At 38.4% G+C, this 18,433-nt stretch overlaps 5 protein-coding genes across 6 annotated transcripts in view; 1 reads left to right on the top strand and 4 right to left on the bottom strand.

Moving 5' to 3' along the window:
* Positions 1-503: 503 nt before the first annotated feature.
* Positions 504-3,623, bottom strand: LOC115996951 (probable receptor-like protein kinase At4g10390). The gene is made up of 2 exons (XM_031236394.1): positions 3,577-3,623; positions 504-2,115 (listed from the first exon to the last, which is right to left on the bottom strand). The coding sequence occupies exon 2, from the start codon at positions 2,085-2,087 to the stop codon at positions 702-704; it is 1,386 nt and encodes a 461-aa protein (XP_031092254.1). The 5' UTR covers positions 2,088-2,115; positions 3,577-3,623; the 3' UTR covers positions 504-701.
* Positions 3,624-6,131: 2,508 nt separating this feature from the next.
* On the bottom strand, positions 6,132-9,557 carry LOC115996953 (protein VTE6, chloroplastic-like). Its single transcript, XM_031236397.1, has 5 exons — positions 8,934-9,557; positions 8,007-8,260; positions 7,479-7,602; positions 6,617-6,721; positions 6,132-6,463 (listed from the first exon to the last, which is right to left on the bottom strand). The coding sequence occupies exons 1-5, from the start codon at positions 9,402-9,404 to the stop codon at positions 6,356-6,358; spliced, it is 1,062 nt and encodes a 353-aa protein (XP_031092257.1). The 5' UTR covers positions 9,405-9,557; the 3' UTR covers positions 6,132-6,355.
* Positions 9,558-11,480: 1,923 nt separating this feature from the next.
* LOC115996954 (fasciclin-like arabinogalactan protein 12) lies at positions 11,481-12,416 on the top strand. The gene has a single exon (XM_031236398.1). The coding sequence runs from the start codon at positions 11,557-11,559 to the stop codon at positions 12,292-12,294; it is 738 nt and encodes a 245-aa protein (XP_031092258.1). The 5' UTR covers positions 11,481-11,556; the 3' UTR covers positions 12,295-12,416.
* A 79-nt stretch (positions 12,417-12,495) lies between these two features.
* LOC115996952 (F-box/LRR-repeat protein At3g48880-like) lies at positions 12,496-14,697 on the bottom strand. 2 transcript variants are annotated; one of them, XM_031236396.1, is made up of 4 exons: positions 14,576-14,697; positions 14,419-14,479; positions 13,284-13,804; positions 12,496-13,205 (listed from the first exon to the last, which is right to left on the bottom strand). In XM_031236396.1, the coding sequence occupies exons 2-4, from the start codon at positions 14,422-14,424 to the stop codon at positions 12,665-12,667; spliced, it is 1,068 nt and encodes a 355-aa protein (XP_031092256.1). In that variant the 5' UTR covers positions 14,425-14,479; positions 14,576-14,697; the 3' UTR covers positions 12,496-12,664. The 2 variants fall into 2 exon arrangements, with proteins under 2 accessions (XP_031092256.1, XP_031092255.1); XM_031236395.1 differs by having other exon boundaries at positions 14,419-14,697.
* Positions 14,698-14,816: 119 nt separating this feature from the next.
* Positions 14,817-18,433, bottom strand: part of LOC115996949 (dnaJ protein P58IPK homolog) — a 4,018-nt gene continuing 401 nt past the window's right edge. The window contains exons 2-9 of the mRNA XM_031236393.1: positions 18,013-18,178; positions 17,103-17,304; positions 16,840-17,000; positions 16,624-16,717; positions 16,318-16,530; positions 16,049-16,129; positions 15,632-15,850; positions 14,817-15,238 (exon numbers count right to left, since the gene is read on the bottom strand). Of these exons, the coding sequence (XP_031092253.1) occupies positions 15,059-15,238; positions 15,632-15,850; positions 16,049-16,129; positions 16,318-16,530; positions 16,624-16,717; positions 16,840-17,000; positions 17,103-17,304; positions 18,013-18,178 (1,316 nt within the window). The 3' untranslated portion in view covers positions 14,817-15,058. The remainder of the gene's footprint in view (positions 15,239-15,631; positions 15,851-16,048; positions 16,130-16,317; positions 16,531-16,623; positions 16,718-16,839; positions 17,001-17,102; positions 17,305-18,012; positions 18,179-18,433) is intronic.

Here is an 18,433-nt window from a genome sequence, read left to right as displayed (position 1 = left end):
ATGATATAGTCTATTGTTCTATACTATCAACCTAACGACAAAGAATCATTGATAAGTGATTGATAATGTTTCAAATGATTCAGTTGGTACATGGTATGAAACACTTGATCATGCATGTATAATAATATGTTGTTTTAGGTAAACCAAATCCTTGAACTTACCCTAAGCCGCGAAATCATTCACCTCTAGAACCGCCACACCCCAGTCTGACATAATTGTAGATGAGTAAATTACAGTGATTTAACAGTCTCTTAGGTTGAAACCTGGGAGGACTCATGTCATAAGGAGTCCACCAAAGTATTAAACTTTTTTTTTAGTGACGAGGAAAATTTGCAGCTACTATATGAGATTGTGCACTAGATAAATCCTACCTTGTGACTTTATCTGGAGAATGAACCATAAGAAAGTAAATTAAAGCAGTCTTGATTGCTTATACCTGACAATTCAAATCAAGAATATCAATAGATGGCTTCCATCGAGAATCAAACTTGTTGTAACCATGATTAAACTTGACAAGCATAATCAACAATACAAGTCCATTTCCAGGAAAAAAAACAAGGTTAAGTACAATACGTCTTTGATGAGGTAGAAATTTGTGTATGGTAAAACTGTATGTGCCTTTCACTATACATTAATCTACAGTGAGACTACTCAAACTCAGCACAAGTTTTTACCACAAACATCCTAAATTACATTCTCACTCACAACATTTTATCCGTCGAAGACGGAAAAGCAACCGAAGAAACACAATTCTTCATGGTTTCTATGATGTCCGAAGCAGATGGCCTCAAGCTGGGAGGATCACTAAGACACAAACCCGCCAAGGAAGCCATAGCCATAGCTTCTTCCACCTCATATTCCCCGGCGAGACGCCGGTCCACCATTCCGACAACCTTGGACACATCTTTCAAAACCGGGCCAACTTTCGATATCAGCCTGACATTATTATCCGAGGAGAGGGCTTCGAGCCCCGTGATTAGCTCGAGCAGAATGACCCCGAAGCTGTAGATGTCGTTCTTTTTTGAGGCGATCCCGGTCCGCAAAAAGTGCGGGTCGGCATAGCCCGGGGACCCAATCATTTGGACCATGCGGCCTCGGGATGAGGGCGGGAGAACGGTCGAGGAAAACCCCATTTTTGCTGACCCGAAATCGCAGAGCTTGCAGTTTAGGCGGGAATCTAGGAGGATGTTTGAGGCTTTTAGGTCGCCATGGACGATTTGGAGATCGCAGTGGTCGTGGAGGTAGTCTAGGGCTTGCGCGAGCTGGAAGGCGATTGTGATTCGGTTTTTCCATGGGAGATGATGGGAGGTTTTGGAATTGTGGAGTTTATCGTGGAGAGTGCCGTTGGAGATGTATTCTAGGACTAGAGCGCCGTTTTCGGAGTCCTCGGAGAATCCGAGGATCTTGACGATGTTGTCGTGGCGAATCTTCAGGAGAATCTCCAGCTCCTGACGGAATATTCTCTGGAGGCGCTCGCTGCTCCCGTCCACGATTTTCATCGCCGCCGGCGTGGAATCGGAGAATTTCCCCAAATAAACAGTGCTGAATCCTCCATACGCAATTACCCTCGACCTCGCGAAATTCGCCGCCAATCTCTCCACTTCCTCCCTACTAAACCTCCTCACCGCCGCCGCTTTCTCCGCTTCTCCGGCCACCACCACCTCCACCCCCTCCCCTTCCACCGCCGCCCTCCGCCGCCGCGCCTTCACCCTCAAACACGCAAAAATCGCCATTACACACACCAAAATCAACACAGAAACACTCACAACAACAATAACAACTCCACGGTCAAACCCACCCGTGCGGACGGGATTTATAGGCGGCGGAGCAGTCCCAAAAATGGCGGTGGGTGAAGAAGCAGAGACGAAGGAGGGAAGGAAACAAGAAACCAACAAAAACCCAAAAAAGAAATGAGAAAGAAAACGCCAACCACAGACAAATACTAAACCCTTTCCACTCCTTCTTCTTCCATAGCCATAGCCCTTCAGAGGATTTGGATTTGGATTTGAGATCTCTCTTCTCTCTCTTATCCCTCCACCAAAATAATCCTTTTTAATACTGAGCTTGTTGGGAGTTGAGGCATCCATGGCAACAACAATATAAAACTATGGCCGCCTGTGTAAATTCCCAAACCCAAAGATCTAAATTCTTTATTATCATTTCAAACGTAGTAAATAGTAAGAGTACTGAAAGTAAACTTATACCGACCACCAACTACTACGCCAGTAATAAAATCATTCATATATCGTCACTACTAACAAAAGGAACAAAATCTAAATCCGCAGAGGGAGAAATATTAGTATAATTAGCCTTATTAGGTAAAGTAATACTACTCAAGTTTTATCATGTATAATATGGTGATTGAATGATTATCTAATTAGTGGGGTGTTAATATGGTAGTTAAGTGATTGTAATATATGTGTAATGTGTCCGTGTAAATAAATTAAATCTTTAAAAGAAAAAAACGGGTGATCCTAGCTTTATATTATAGTTTAATTAATTGTTTCTCAAGAATACCTTAATTTATGAGTAATTATAGTCTGAACTTTCAAATTAATCATCAATGGTCTTACGACTTTCAATTGTTACCATCTATATATGGTCCAATTTAATCATTCATGGTCTTTTATCTATCAAATTTTAACTAGATATGGTCCTTCTAGGAGGGCCACGAGCCCACGACTGGTTAAATTTTGAAAGTTGAATGACTATAGATGATTATTTTGGATCACGGATGGTAACAATTTGAAAGTCATAGGACCACAGGCAGTCAATTTGAAAGTTAACTAAACATCGCAAAATTACTATACTGGGAGGACGGAGGGACCTATATAACATTAACTCATCTTTTGAATATATATTTTCTTTTTTTATGATAGGACTGGCCCTATTTGTCTAGAAGATTTAGTATAAAGAGTAAATGATTGTACATTAGTGGAAAAGTAATCCTTTTTTTGGTCCATATAGACATGTAGGTCTCTTCCTAGTTCCTAGGTTAATCAAGAAAGATACTATAATTGAATCAATAATTTTCAGAGAAAATGATGTATTTGGTTCTCAGGTTGTAGCACAACGTATAGTCTTAATTCAATAATTCCTAGTTAATATAGCATAAGCTTTAAGGTGTAAGTTAATGGTAAACAAATAAAGGTAAAAGTATTACTATAGGAACTCGAAATTTGTTAAAACTATAAAACGCTATGAACATTGGCTTCAAGGAAGAAGAGGATAAGATCATAAATCAGATTTTCATATTTATCCATGTCAAAATTAAGGTTTTGTTTTTTTCCTTTATTGATTACCCGTTCAAATCTAATAGAATATTACGTAGTATTAAAATAATTAACTTCCCGTTCTTCAACCAACTTCACATTTATTATTTCTTTTGACAAATGAGAAGTTTACTAAGTAAAATGGGATTTGGAATTTGGAATTAAAAAAACGATTAAAGAATTAATCATGTGGTTAGTACAGAGTTTTCAAGGGATAAGAAAGCTCAAAAATCAATAAATCAATAAATCAATAAATAAAACAAATAAAATAAAATTAAAAAGAGTGGAATTTGAGAAGGCTTACTAGTCAACTTGGGTTACCAGCGACAGCTCAACTGGCCGGCTTCTCTCCTATACACAAAGGGCCCTCTTCTTTATTCCATTCATTCAATTCGTCACTGAATGTTCATCAGCGTCACACTGCGGGTACATTAGACTCTCTCGTCGAATTCATTTTCAATTATAGGAAGGGAAAAAACCAGTTCATCCTTGAGGCAACAACCCAAGCAAGAGGCTTAACAAATCCCTGACAAAGATCATATGCTGTGTTTGGGTGGGGTGCAAGCAAGGCCAAAATAATGTGCATTGAACTTAAGCAACTAATACTTAGAGAAATGCATTAGGTATTTTGCAAGTATGCGATGCGACTTGGCAAGAAAATCCCTTCTTTTCTTGTCAAGAATCTCGAAATCTTGGCGTATTAGTATTAGTATAAGACGCTTTATGTAAAAAATTTTGTTCAATTTCTCTAAGAAAATTGTTCGATTTTATTTCTAGAATTCCAACATAATTTAATTTTAACTAATGTTAGTTTTCGATTTTCTTTTGTAAGTTCGAGATTATCAAAAGGGCAGTACTAAATGTATGTGAATTTGCATATGTTTCTATGGTTTTATTCGGTTCATTTGTGATAGGTTGATCAATTCACAAATGACTAATAAATATATTTTAAAAAGTTTGTGAAGTCGTTTCATTTTATTCAAAGGCGCCCATACATGCCCTAAAGAAGGAAGTAGAGGAGGGGGCAACCCTAATCAAGTTAGTCGAATTATTGGTTTGATAATCATAAGGTTTCAAGTTCGACTCTTAGTGGATGTGGCCTATCGGTTTTCTCAATTTGAACTGGTCAATTATAGGTAACTTAGGGTTCTAGGCTGGTTTATATCCTAGTGCTCCTTTGTTGGCTAGGGTCACAAGGCAAGCTTCACCCAGAGTATACATTCGAGTAGCGTCTGCAGATTTTATTGTAAAACAAAGAAGGAAGTGGAGGATGATGTTAAGATTTGAGTTATTATTAAGAACCATGCTACACACCTCTACGTTTACTCCTCACAAACAACCACTCGCTAATGTAGCAATTGCATGTTTGTGTTATGACATTTTAATGCGTCAAGAAGTGATAATTGTAGGAGTACTTAGCATAATATGAGAAAAGATTTCGTAATAAATGATGTATAAAGCCTATGAATGTGCCATTGTGGTAGGGAAGAAACAGGTAGGTGTTAATTGCCTTTTCATTTTATACTAATATACAAAACAAATGCACATCAAGCACCCATGGCCTAATGGATAAGGCGCTTGACTTTTAATTAAGTGATTGTGGGTTCGAGTCCCACTGGGCGTGACCTCCTTTATTTTTAAAGCTACAATACAAAGGATTTCTATCATTATCTATAAATTTACAAAATAAAACAAAACCCACGACTATTTTGTGCAGAAATAAATGAAACAAACACGATATTCATGGTGGCTATATGACTTGTCGAAATTGTGTTACACTAATAATTGTTGTCCTTATCATATAGTACAGAAAGAAGAGAGACAATGACAGGAAATCTCACACTATTGGTCACAGGTCAATGTTTTGGTACAGTGCCCAAGGTTTTGGTATTAATGTGTATGGGTATGACATGTCCTTTTTCCCCAGTTCACAAGGCCAGTCTTGCTGGAACAATCACACATTACAGTAATAATAAATAGGGGAAAAATTGAGGTATTCATATAGTCTCAAAAAGGGTAATGAAGTGGATGAAATATGATTCGTATACTAAAAGGTTATAAGTTTTATTTTTGTCAACATATACATAGTTGAGTCTATAACACATGATCTTCATATTGTTCTTTGTAATTTGCGGGATTTTAAGTAACATTTCCTTCAAATTTTAGTCAGAGACTGAATACCAAAAATACTAAAGTTGTCAGCAATTTGAAACTTAATGTTGTCCTATATTTTTCTTCGTCATTTGGCCAGCACTTTGCCCTTAATTGGCCTTAATTGGACTAGGCCAGTGTGAACAAAGGTTACTCTGAGTATGGATACCAAAACCATAAATTGTGAATAATTCAAAGGCAAGAATGCCCTTTTTTCCTAGTAAATAAACATGCTGTCAACCCCCAACCACCTTTCATTGAAAAGGCAACACAGTTGTAATCTAGATCTACACAAGTCCATCAAAGCATCATGTGTATTCACATCAAGTTAGTTGCAATTGTTCACATCACATCTCCTTTTACTCACCTTTTCATCATTATGGCTTAAGATAACACATTCCATGAGACCATGACACAAAAGGATAAATAAAGTGCAATTCTAAGGTGTCTTGTGGTCACCATACATATAATCTATAACGTTGTTTAGAATGTGTTTCGAGATACATTTCAACTGTTCAATCAACTCAAAATTAGTCCATAAGTTTTGCTTTACTAGCAGCTATACGGTAAAAAGTCTAAGCATTGGCCACGAAATGCAGTCAGACCAAGACTCGGTCCAATCAAGATTCAACTAAGTTAATTGTATTTTAGAAAATATGAAAATACCAGTATCATACACAAAAAGAAAATCCAATCTTGGACTTGAACTTGAAGACCAAACAGTTAAATGACAGTATAATATGTAGAACACAAAATTAATACAAAACTTAAATTCGACTAGGAAGAAGAAAAAGAATTACATAATCTAACATTAGAATATGTGTATATACAAGTTGCAGTTTTTTTTTTTTTTTTTTTTTTAAATAGTTTAACCCGTAACAGCCTGACTTTGTTCTGTTTTTTAAATAAATAAACCGGCTGTTCTTGAACAGTTAAAACGGTTTTACAGTTGTTTTGAAGAGGAAGACTATTTGCCGCATTAGGATTGCAAGAATGGTGCCCATGAATATGTTGATCACATTCACAGCATCATTGTTGAGCTGGAAACCGAAGCATAGAGAGTTATAGACTTACAGAAAACATATGTATGAACGCAAATAGCATGCGTGTTGAGCATATAGTGTATGAAATATAGATGTGTAGTCGAACAGTTAGCTTAGACATTTAGTTGAAATGGAAGATTAATGGCTTACCCATTGAAATCCTTGCTTCTCCTGAAGTGCAGCGCCTATCAGACTCTCGCCAACGTTGGCAATTTGGGAAGCCAAAACGCATATAGCCACTTCGGGTATATTTATCTGCAAAAAAGCGTTTTAGTCAGCAGGTGAATTTTGAAATGTAAAGTTCTCTGAAAGATATTATGGCCAGTGTTCTGTACGAACAAGCTATAAATGGTAGGCCAACACCCCAGACTGCATCTTGATGAATGAGGGCCAGATTTGTCTGTCATCCCTTCACAATACCTGAGCAGCAGACTCACTAAATACGGGTGAGAGTTTTCAGCAGGTTAGCTAAACCTGCATTACAACCCACAGTCTGCCGAAAAACAGGTATTCTCTTAGTCAGTTAGTCTGTTAAATCATATGCTACCCTTTTGTTCCACTCCAAACCCTTCATATCAATTGGTCGGTTAATTGTCGACTATTGGCTCTCGTTAGTCGTTACCTCATGCTGCCCAAAACCGAGACTCCACTAATCTGTATCCTAATTTATAAGTTCGACTTTAGTTATTCCATCTATCCCACAATTGAAGTAACACCCTTCCCTCCTCTTACACTCATCCTCTCTCTTTTTTATACGTTACTGCTCTTTCCTATTTGTTTAGCAACACAACTTTAGTTTTTTCTTCCAATCTCGATCTTTTATAATTTCAACCTTTTAGTTCAAGAACACAACTTTGATTTTGACCTTATGAGGTCCTAGTTCAACACTGTCTTTTGATTTTCAATTGTGAAGCTTTTGAAAGTGAACAATCACCCTCGACTTGGCCAAAATCTACTATACATATTTTAGTGTGATCATAATCAAAAGGCATCACCGCTCATATGTCCGTACCTGACCCATTATACAAGCAGTGGAGGCCAGGAGAATTGAAGCAAAAAGTCCAGCCAAAGTCCCCTCAACGCTCACTGCCCCTTCTGTTCCTCTTGGAACTACCTTGAGTGTCGTGACGAGGTATCTGTAATTGAAGTTTGAGCATCTAACAGTCAGTTTCGATGCTCATTCTTCCATAACTTGGTAATGAAACAAATAAACTATGTACAAATTGCGTATGATAACTACCGCGAGCAAGTACCTTGCTAAATTTCACTCTGAAAACTAGCCAATCTGTTTCTATTTCAAGTAACTGACTAAGAATCAAAACTATGCTGAGTCTTACCAGGCTTATAGTAAACCACAAAACTAAGAACAAATTGAAGAATCTAACACTAGATTCTGCATAAAAATGTTGGTTTTTTTTTTTTTCCTTAATATTTATCAGATTATATTTTCTTTGAGGGGGGGATGGAAGGGTAGTAGGTGGATAAAGACTGGGAAAGACGTAGCAGATAATTTACTGAAGAGAAGGGAAGCAACACTGACGTTGTTTTACCATATGCCTTCCCGATCTCGCTTGAGACAGTATCACTCAACTTAGTACAGAAACACGCCACAAATCCAAGTTCCCAAAGCCGAGAGAATGCAGCTCCGCCAATCCCTTTAATTGACAGTAAGGCACACACGCATGCAGATGAACTGGAACCGATCACACTTCCCGGTCCTCTCCTTCCACTCCTCTTCTCTGCAATACCTTGAGCTTCCTTCTGAGCCAACTTCACCTTAGTTACAGCTGTCCCCTGGTAAACTGAGATTACTTAAACAGTCTGGCACTCCATCATACATAACACTCTTGTTAATCAAATTCCATTTGTCACTACATTTTCATTCAATCATAAAGATTATAAGTAGTGATCACAAATAAAGTCATATCTATACACTTATTTCTTGTTTCCCCCCAAGGAATATGCCAACATTCCCCCCCCCCCCCCTCTCAAATTATTCTTGAAGATAGAAAGTAATTAAAAAAAACAAAACAAAATAAAGCCAAAGTTTTTCAAATTCGAATCCAGTGGAAGCAGCTTATCGGCTTTTTGGTTAGCAAATTATATCGTGGACCAGGGTCCACAGTGCACAGAATTCTAATACACATACATATAAACGCGATATAATGAACATGAATCTGTGTATTATGTTAAGTGTTTATGTGTCCTCAGTTATATAATACACAGAATTCATGTTCAGAATGCACATAATTCATGTTTATTATATCGTGCTTATGTGTGTATTATGAACATGAATTCTGTGGTCCATGATATAACGACTGTTTTTTGTTTGAGCCGGTTAACTATACGAGATTTACCGGTGAATAACCTCGGGTAATGACTGCGTGTTTCCTCGTAATCCAAAAACAACAAAATAAAGCCAAAAACCATTTTTATCCAATTCATAAAGATTAGATTTTGGGCTTACAAGTATGAAGTAGATTGCCGCAAGGAGAAAGCCAGGGATCCAAAAGGCGCGCCAAGTGAGAGTGGCGAGCAAGAAAGCCGACGCCGAGCCGGAGAGCGACAGGCCAGAGACCAAAAGCGGAGAACCGAGGACGAAGATGATGAGGTTGCTGGCAACGGCGGACTGCCACGTCGGCGGCGAGGTCAGGACCAATTGGACTACTCTCTGTACTACCCCGAGATCGGTGGGAGCTGCTTGGGCTCTGACAGAAGGCTGGATGTGCAGTCTCTTGAGCGGGCTAGGGTTTTGGATTGGGAAATTGGAAGGAGGAAAAGAGAGATTTGAGTGGCGAGGAGCGAGGAATAATGAAGGGTGATGCGGGAATGTGAATGTTGGAGCTAAAGTCGCCATTTTTGAGTGGTTGAAGAAAGTGTAAGCAGCTTTGTCTGAGCTGAAGGTGGAGAAGAAAGAGACGTGGAAAGCTGCATACATTGCCGGAAATGGGGAATTCTGTAATCAAGCCGGCTGGTAACCACCAAAGATGAAGAAATTCATCTATGGCAATGGCGGCTCCACAATTCGAAGCTGGATTGGAGACAAGTGAGGAAGAGGTAGCTGTTCACTGCAAACACCAAACAGGAATAAATTTCTTTGTGGAAATGGAAGTTAGAATTTTTTAAAAAAAATTTCTTTTATTTGATTTTGGCCAATTTGTTAACATAAGTTAGTTATTAGTAGATTAGTTTTTTTAACAATTTATTGCAAAAAACGTTAAAATTCATAAACTTTTTGAGAAAGTCAATTTGTATGTAAACTAACAACTAATTCACTAAACATCTTTCCACAATCAGTTAATGCTATCAACTAATCAAACTAATTAACTCAATCAGCTAACAATTATTTACCATACACCCCTTTATACACCCAAAAAAATGTAAAATTATGTTACCATTTTTTTTCTATACTTAGGAACACACTAAAATGTAATAAATGTAACATATGCACCCCAAAAAAAAAATGTAACAAGAATTCTGGTTGTATCGCATCTACACAATTTGTTATCAAAAGATGTTACAAGGCCATCCCACACAAGACGGGTCTTTGTAACGTTGCCTAATAGGTGTGTGGCAAGTGGCAACCACCCTAATTAAAATTAAAATTTTTAATCTCTTTTAAAGAAAATGTTTTTTATTGGCCTACCAAAAATTTGAGTAAAACCCCATCTGATAGGGATGGTTTAATCGTGTGAACACCGATACAACCATGGCATATTGTTGATGCTACCAATGAGATTCTTGGAAGATTGGCATAAACTATTGTTAATATACCAGAAAATAACCGGGCAACATATACTTCTACTGTTGTATCGGAATGGGAACTTTTGTTATTGGGGGTGTGTATATATATACTGAATAGCAATCATGGTAAGGGAAAACTAAAAATTCATTTTAAAGTAAGAAGAAAAAGAAAAAAATTCGTGACCGTAAACATGTTTTCTTTTTCTGTTATCCAATCATCCAATTTTCTAGATAACTCGAGAACTTTTTCAGTTAGTAAACGAGCCCTCAGAGTTTCTGTGCATCATAGGCATCTTGCTTTCCCTACATCTGCACTAGTCCTCCTATTTCATGGCTGTGATTTCTACGAAGGGAAACCCCCCAATATGTCATTATGAGATGAATTATGCCAAAGGTTGGGTCTGATCCACCCATTCATCTGCAAATTGCAATAGATGCACGCAAAGGCATCACAAAAGTCATCAAATCTGCTGGCTGGTCCTACAACAAGTTCTCATGTCAGGTCCCAATTATGGCCCCTAAACTTCAATCAATTATAACCACTGCTTCTTTCCCCTAATCATCTGCTATTTCATCTTCACACATGATGATTAGCAGATGATAACAATCAACCCCAAATTAAAGTAGATGAATTTTCAGCAGGTTGAGCCCAGATTTTCTTGATGGAGACTCTTGAAAACGCAATCTGGTGCCTTTCTACTATCATTACAGATAACACTACGCTATCATCTATCAACATCCTACCATGCAGCTGTCTGTGAAAAAGAAAATGTTGGAAATTATGGGCCAGGACAATGAAATGTTTTTTTGGGGTTTAGGACCCGGTATCCCCACAACTACGGTAAAACTAATCTGGATTCAACCCGAGTTATAACTTCAGGTATCCCCACCAAACCACTAGGGCAAGACTAATCTGGCTTATAGTTACATTAGCAGTCTGCTTAAGTTTTCAGTACTCTCCATTACAATAAAGTGAATGAAATTTCGATTCGAGATTTAGTTTGATGGTAAGTAAAATCGTTTTTTTAGATTAAAGACATAAAAACATATAGTATATAGTATAATGCACAGTCTAGTTGGATGTTTTTCACTTTTCCTTCCATCCCAAGCAAACCATCAGCTATCTTAACATTATCAAACTTGTCTGCCACCTTAAAATTCACTCCTCTACCAAACATCCAACTCGATTTCCTTAATTTAATTTCTTATTTATTTATTTATTTTTCAAAAGAAATATTCCAAACCCCTCATTATATAAGCACTGGTGTAATATGCTTCTCTCCATCAGTGCATTATAACTCCATTTTTGGATCAACCAGTAAAAAAGAGTTAGCAAGAAAGGAAAAATGAATCAGAACACTTACCTCTCTGTTTTCTTGTTCATCTTCCTCTTCCAATGCACTGCCATTCTTTCTCAGTCTCCAGCACCAGCCCCGGCACCACCTGGTCCGACGAATATCACTGCCATACTTGAAAAGGCTAGCCAGTTCACGACGTTCATCCGGCTGTTGAAGAGCACACAGACGGCTGACAGGATCACCTCAGAGCTCAATGGCACAAACCAGGGCCTGACTGTCTTTGCTCCCACAGACAGTGCTTTTTCCAATCTGAAAACAGGGACCCTCAACTCCTTTGACGACGAACAGAAGTCTGAGCTGATTAATTTCCACATGCTCCCAATGTTCTTCTCTGTCTCGCAGTTTCAGACTGCCAGCAATCCCCTCCGCACACAGGCTGGTGGCACTAGCGACAGGGAGTTCCCACTGAACATCACCACCTCGGGGAATTCTGTGAACATAACTACAGGGATTGTCAATGCCACAGTTGCCAACACAATATACACTGATAACCAGCTAGCTGTGTATCAAGTTGATAAAGTGCTGCTTCCCTTGAAATTCTTTGTGCCACCGGCTCCAGCTTCGGCTCCTGCACCTTCAAAGCCAAAAAAGGGATTGCGATCTGCAGCTTCTTCCTCTGGATCAGATGATGACGCCCCGGCTGACTCCTCTGGTGTTACCTGTGTCATTCAAAAGGTGTTGCAGGCAATAGCCTTTGTCTTTGCTGCATTTTTCTTATACTTGTGAGAGACTGCAGCTGTTATTTTATTGTGATCTTGTGTGCTAATGCTGTTGTGAGTTTCATATAAGTAAATCATTGTTTTCAAGTGAAAAAATATAAACATCAAATTTTATTTTATTACTTCAAATCCAGCTACTTACTCATGACCTATTAAAGAGACAGAAACAGCTAAATGCAGTAAACAAAAGATCCCCCATGGGGCTTGAAGTGCATGGAATAGTTTATTCTCAGAAAACGAGAAGTGAATATATACAAAAGGGGAAGTAGCATGACTTTATATTACGGTGTAAAAGACATCATGAAAAATGTTCAATTGAACCCAGAACTATCTTCCTTGCCAAGAGCATAGGCATAACAAATAAATTCCCTTAATGACTATGCTGACAAATTAATTGAATCAGATAGAAGTGCTTTTGAAGCCAACCATTTGGCAATATTAGATCGCATGGTGGCAGGCTTGCTATTAACTACAGCCCATTCTGAAGATTCTTTCCCCCTGCGCAAATCAAATGACAGACGAAAGGTAATTTGAGGTGTCAGGTAAGAACATTTAAAAAAGCAATCATCGAACTCCATTGATATCTGTGGGAAGTGTTGATGAGAGATTCCATGTATACCATATTGGTCCAAATGAGCCCTCCGGAAAATGAGCCGCTCCAACGGCAATCCCTTCAAATAAAGGGTCATGACTGTGGATTTACCAAAGTTGAAATTGAATCCTTCTTTGGATATGCAAAGTACTTTAAGCTGTGGGCAACTTCGGTTTATTGCTCTCATAAAATGGTGGAAATCTCTCCAGTAAAACTCACCAAGGTTTATCCTCTGAAGGCACTTCCAGTTGCTGATTGCCTTTGCAAATCCTGTTGATGTTATCTTTGAAGAACCAAGGAGTTCTAGATCTATGAGATTAGGTGTCCTAAGCATGTGGAAAAACTAGAAATCAATACCTTAGAAACTTCTAAAAGATCAAATACTGTAGGATTTTTAGAAATACCTCTCAGCAACATAGAGCAAGTGTACGTCAGAGATATTTAAATTACGAGGAACACAGAATTTGAGAATTGAGTTCCTCCACCTTTCTAAGGGTCTTCCATGAGCGTCACTGCCCTCCATTATACTCTTCAACAGGATCATCATTTTGACCCCTAGTTGATTGTGTTGATTTTTTGAACTGAGTGAGCTCCTCGAGTGATTACATTTTCTGCATGAGGCCCCCAAGCTGAACACACTGCTCTTCCAAAATAAGTGATCCCAACAAGCTATTCTCCACGAGGTGCAAACAAATGACAGAGTCCAAAACAACGCATATGAATTTAAGTGGCGGAATATATTTCCAGAGACATCAAGATCCAAATTTTCCCAATTCTTAAGGTGCATTTGAGAAATGGATTTTTCTTCCTCCTCTCTGCATCTCTTTTGGTCCTCCTCAGCAGAATCCAGTTCACTCAATTTTCTTTTGTTTCCAATATCTACTTCTCCATTCCCTCCGTCTATCATCTCAGTACTTTCACTGGCCTGCATAGTGCAAAACATTCAGACATGCTAATAAGTCCAATGCTTCAGCTCCAATTTTTACATGAAATTGCAGAAAATTTACACATTTACCAACTATACTCAACCCAGTGTCTCAACCGTCCCATACTCTATACCAGAGTTTCTGAACCCTTTGTTATCTTGCAGAAACCAATCCTACCTCCAGGATGAATGACTCTGCCATCCTCCTTAAGGTGTAATTCAATAGCAATTTATATACATATACAAAAGTGATCCCTGAATTAGTAGTTCAGATCACATCATTCCCGGATGAACAACTCGTTTTGTTGTTCTCCTTAAGGAGTAATTCAATAGCAATTTATATATACATATACAAAAGTGATCCCAGAATTAGTAGTTCGAAGAACTTTATATATACTTATAGAATGATTAGCTATGAACTGTTGAACTACCCCCGATCTTTCTGCAAAATTGAATTACTCTCTGCTACACGAAATTTTTCCCAGGAATTCGAAAAAAAAATTGCGTATCCCACTATTCCTCGCCTACGTTCAAACAACCGATCATCGGAATATTCATGATCCTACGTTCTACGACGAGTAAAATGAGCAAAAAGCAGTGGTTTAACGCGATACCTCCATGAAAGCGAGCTGCGGCACTGCGGAATCAGTGTTCCCTCGAAGATTGAGCAACTATCTGCATCAAAAAAGCTGTTAGATTGCAGGATGAAGTGTAATTATAGGGTGAAGACTGTAGAATTCTGCGTAGATTCTGGGAATCAAAGTATCAAACCCGCTTTACGCCCCCCGCCCAGCCCGGAAAGAAGTAAACCAGTGAGTTATCAATTTTCACTATCCGCCCAATAAAAAGGGAAAAGAGTTAGTCGCTATCGGGATACTAACACTATCACTTATCATCTAGTTTTAAATTTCGAAAGTTTTTAAGGTGTCGATATATACTAAATAGTGTTTATGTATAATTGACGGCTCAATTTTACGCATTATATGAAATGATCACGATGCAAATATTGAAGTTTGGCTCAAAAAAAAATTATATTATGTCAATATTTAAAATTTTGGACGAATTCTACGTATAAAGTTACAATGAAAGACGAAAATGGCATCTATCCGAAAGAAGAAATGCTCTTCTAGAGTTCAGTACAGCCTCGAGTAATGGTCCGAAAGAAGAAATGCTCTTCTAGAATTCAGTACAGCCTCGAGTAATGGTTACGAGTTTCTTTTTCTCGGGGATATAGACAGTGGCTGGAGTAGGTACTCAAAAATGGAAACCTCCGAAACCGCCGCCGGGAAAGCCTCCTTCGAAGTGGAACTCGAAGTTACCCCCGCCGCCGTGGAATGGGTGGTGGAAACCGCCGCCGCCGCCCATTCCTGAATTCATGTCATCAATGTCTTCACCCCTGTCATACCGCGTACGCTTATCCTCATCACCAAGGACCTGCACGAAACAGAGGCATCTCACATTAATTAATGGCCTTTACTAACACACAGTGTTGCAAAAATCCCGCCTAGACACCAATTAATTGGTAGTGTCGAAGCGCTAGACACTGAGCGGCCGCCTAGCTTATCACCATAATCGGTGGTCTAAGCTGGCCGACTAGGCAGTTGACCCTAGGCCGCTTAAAGACCACGCTGACTAGGCTGTCTAGTAAACCGATTAGCTATTGTTCCTTTCTTTTCTAAATAGGTTATTTCACTCAAAATAACATCATTTTGAGCGAAATAATCCTAAATTGTTCAAACTATATATGTTTTCAACCATGCTATCAGAAGAAATTCTCTATTTTTATGGAGAAATAGAGAATCTATGGGTGGAGAACTAGAGGCAAACCTCGTAAGCTGCTGCTATTTCCCGGAATTTGGCCTCCGCTTCTTCACTGTTGTCGGCATTCTTGTCTGGATGCCACTGCAGAGCGAGCTTCTTATAAGCTTTTTTTATCTCCGATGCAGATGAAGTTTTCGAAATTCCCAAAATCTTGTACCAATCTTTCCGCTGGCTCAACTTTAAAGATCTCTCAGCCCGCATTAATACTTCACGGATATTTCTATCCTGTAAAAGTGAAAGTTAAGGAACCTTTAAGCATGGATATTGGGACTGATAATCCAAAAGATCAAACCTTTCTAGAAAGAAAGTAATGTAATATTACAAGTACATGAATCCATGAAGAAAGAAGGATGATGCATATAGAAACACAGTTAAAGATTCATTCTAGGCAAACATTTTTCATTTCCAGAATTCAATACAAACCTGTGGAGATTTTTCGGCTGCTAATTTCAAATCTGCCACAGCTCCCTCCCAATCTTCTGTCAAAAGTTTCGCTTCACCCCTCTGGAAAATGATTCCCATGTCAAGATATTGTGCTAGCAAAGAATTACACACACACACACACACACACACACATATATATATAGGAAATTAGGAATGCAGTGATCCTAAATTCCTAAAGCATTTTAGAACCTCGGTTTATACTTGGAAGATAGAAATTACTGGGTGAAAAATGCAGAGTAATAAAGGACCTGAACTAAAGCTTCAACAAGTTCCTCGTCAATTTGTAGTGCTTCCGAGCAACTTGTAATGGCATCCTTACCCCTGCCAAGCTTCACTGATACTTTGCACAAGCCAAGATGAAGATGGACATTATATGCAGAGTGGTTTGGATCCAATGCTAGAGCTGCTTTATAGTCTTCCACGGCAACACGAAGTTTACCCTTACTTTCATTTTCCTCTGCCTGCACAGAAGAAAAGCCACAATTTGGTAAGACACAAAGTCAAACATATTCGTGCAATGGTTTATACAAAGGGACAAAATAACAAATGCCTACACTTTTTGTCTTCTTGAGTAGATTTTTCAAGCTGAAATATGCTTTCTTCAATTCACTATGTTCAGGATCTAGTCGAAGACCCTTCTGATAGTGCCTGAAGAATAATTGAAAAAGGATTATGGTGAAACAGACCTTTTATAGTTGCAAATATTCCCATTCTAACCTAAATAATAAAAGGCGAGGTATAGAGTCAAGGATACAAGATACTTAACAAACCTTAAAGCAACATCATGATCAGCAAGATAGTAGTAGGCACGACCACGTAGCAACAATGCCTCTAGATTATCTTCATCCTCTTTAAGGATGAATCCTGTCTCTGATATAACACTCGAGTAATCCTTAGCTGCTAGCAATAGCCTCACCTTAAGGAATTTGGCCTGATAATCCATGGTTGTTAAGTTAGGTATTACACATTACAACAAATAATTACAGCAATAATGTTAGTATGTTACAATTAACAGTCACTGTACAGTGTATACCTTTGAGCAGGCTGGAGAGAAAACAAGTACAACTTTATCAATATGTTCCAGTGCTTTTGTAAAGTCTCCAGACTCAAAGAGATTCATAGCTGACTCCAAAGCACCCTTAGCCTGCAACAATTGTGAAAGTTCCCTATCTGCCACTGAGTTCTTAGGTTTCATCTCCAAAAACTTCCTGTAGTTTATTTCTGATTCCTCATATCTACATTAGCCAAAAACGGCCTGAATCATATAATTTTCCAATCAGATATTAAAGCAAGAAAGGGCCTATATGATTTCTTTTTCCTAACTCATGAACAAGGCATCATATTGGACGTCATAAATTAAAAGATGTGATCAATGGGGTGAGGGAGTATAAACACACCCAACACTATTTACAAGCCTTATGGAAGAAAATTTAAAAGTAATAAAGTTATGTTGGGAAATTTATCACTAGAAGATGTAGCATACAATTCAGGATCTTCTTCAGCAAAACAATACACACCTACCACCTTATAAACTATTTGGTAGCAGAGAGAGAGACCATCAAGTTAATGGCTTTCTCATCCTCATATGGTACAGTGCTAACACTAAAGTATCTAAACAGAGGTGAGCTAAGAGGTTTGAGCCAATTGTAAGCTCCGTGAAGGGGGGCAAAACCAAACACTGGAAGTCTGAAATATTTTTGAAAAGCAAGAGCAATGTTTTCAAGCAAATGTAAAATGCTCAGGGCCCAAGTAATATTTTCCTCGAAAATTAAGAAAGGCACTATTCTCATGGGACATACAAGTCTAATATTTAATCCTGACGCTTCATTCTTGTAATATGCATAAAGCAGAGCAACTATCACTTTACCAACTTTCCATATGGGAAAATATCCAGAATAACAAGGGATATGATTCAAATTCCAATAACGAAATTGAAATGGAACCTGCATAATTGACGAAGAACAGATGCACGATGCCAGTATGCCTCAGAAAGTGCTGGATCAACCTCTATAGCCGCATTAAGGTCATTGAGGGCCTCGCTATATTTCTTGACTTTGACATGTTGTTGAGCTCTCTCAAACAAAGCAGCAGCATCACCAGGGTTCCCATCTACACACCAACCACAGCAACAAGAGAAAATCAGTGAGGGATAACCAAGAACACTAAGGTAAAAGGAATCAACTAGTGCTCATTAACCACTCCCTCAGTTTCACCAACTGCACACAACTATACATTTCAGCAAATAATAGTCTCGGCGTCTCTAAAAGAGGGCAACTTTATGAGCAAACAAACAAATTCAAGTAATGCGAATACAAATTCAATAAAATTTAAATCTTAACACTAGATTAACGGATCAATTGTTGC

Source organism: Ipomoea triloba, chromosome 11 (genome assembly GCF_003576645.1).
Source record: "Ipomoea triloba cultivar NCNSP0323 chromosome 11, ASM357664v1".
NCBI classification, from domain to species: domain Eukaryota; kingdom Viridiplantae; phylum Streptophyta; class Magnoliopsida; order Solanales; family Convolvulaceae; genus Ipomoea; species Ipomoea triloba.
The sequence above is the reverse complement of the archived record's forward strand: the minus strand, read 5'-3'. Positions and strand labels throughout refer to the sequence as shown.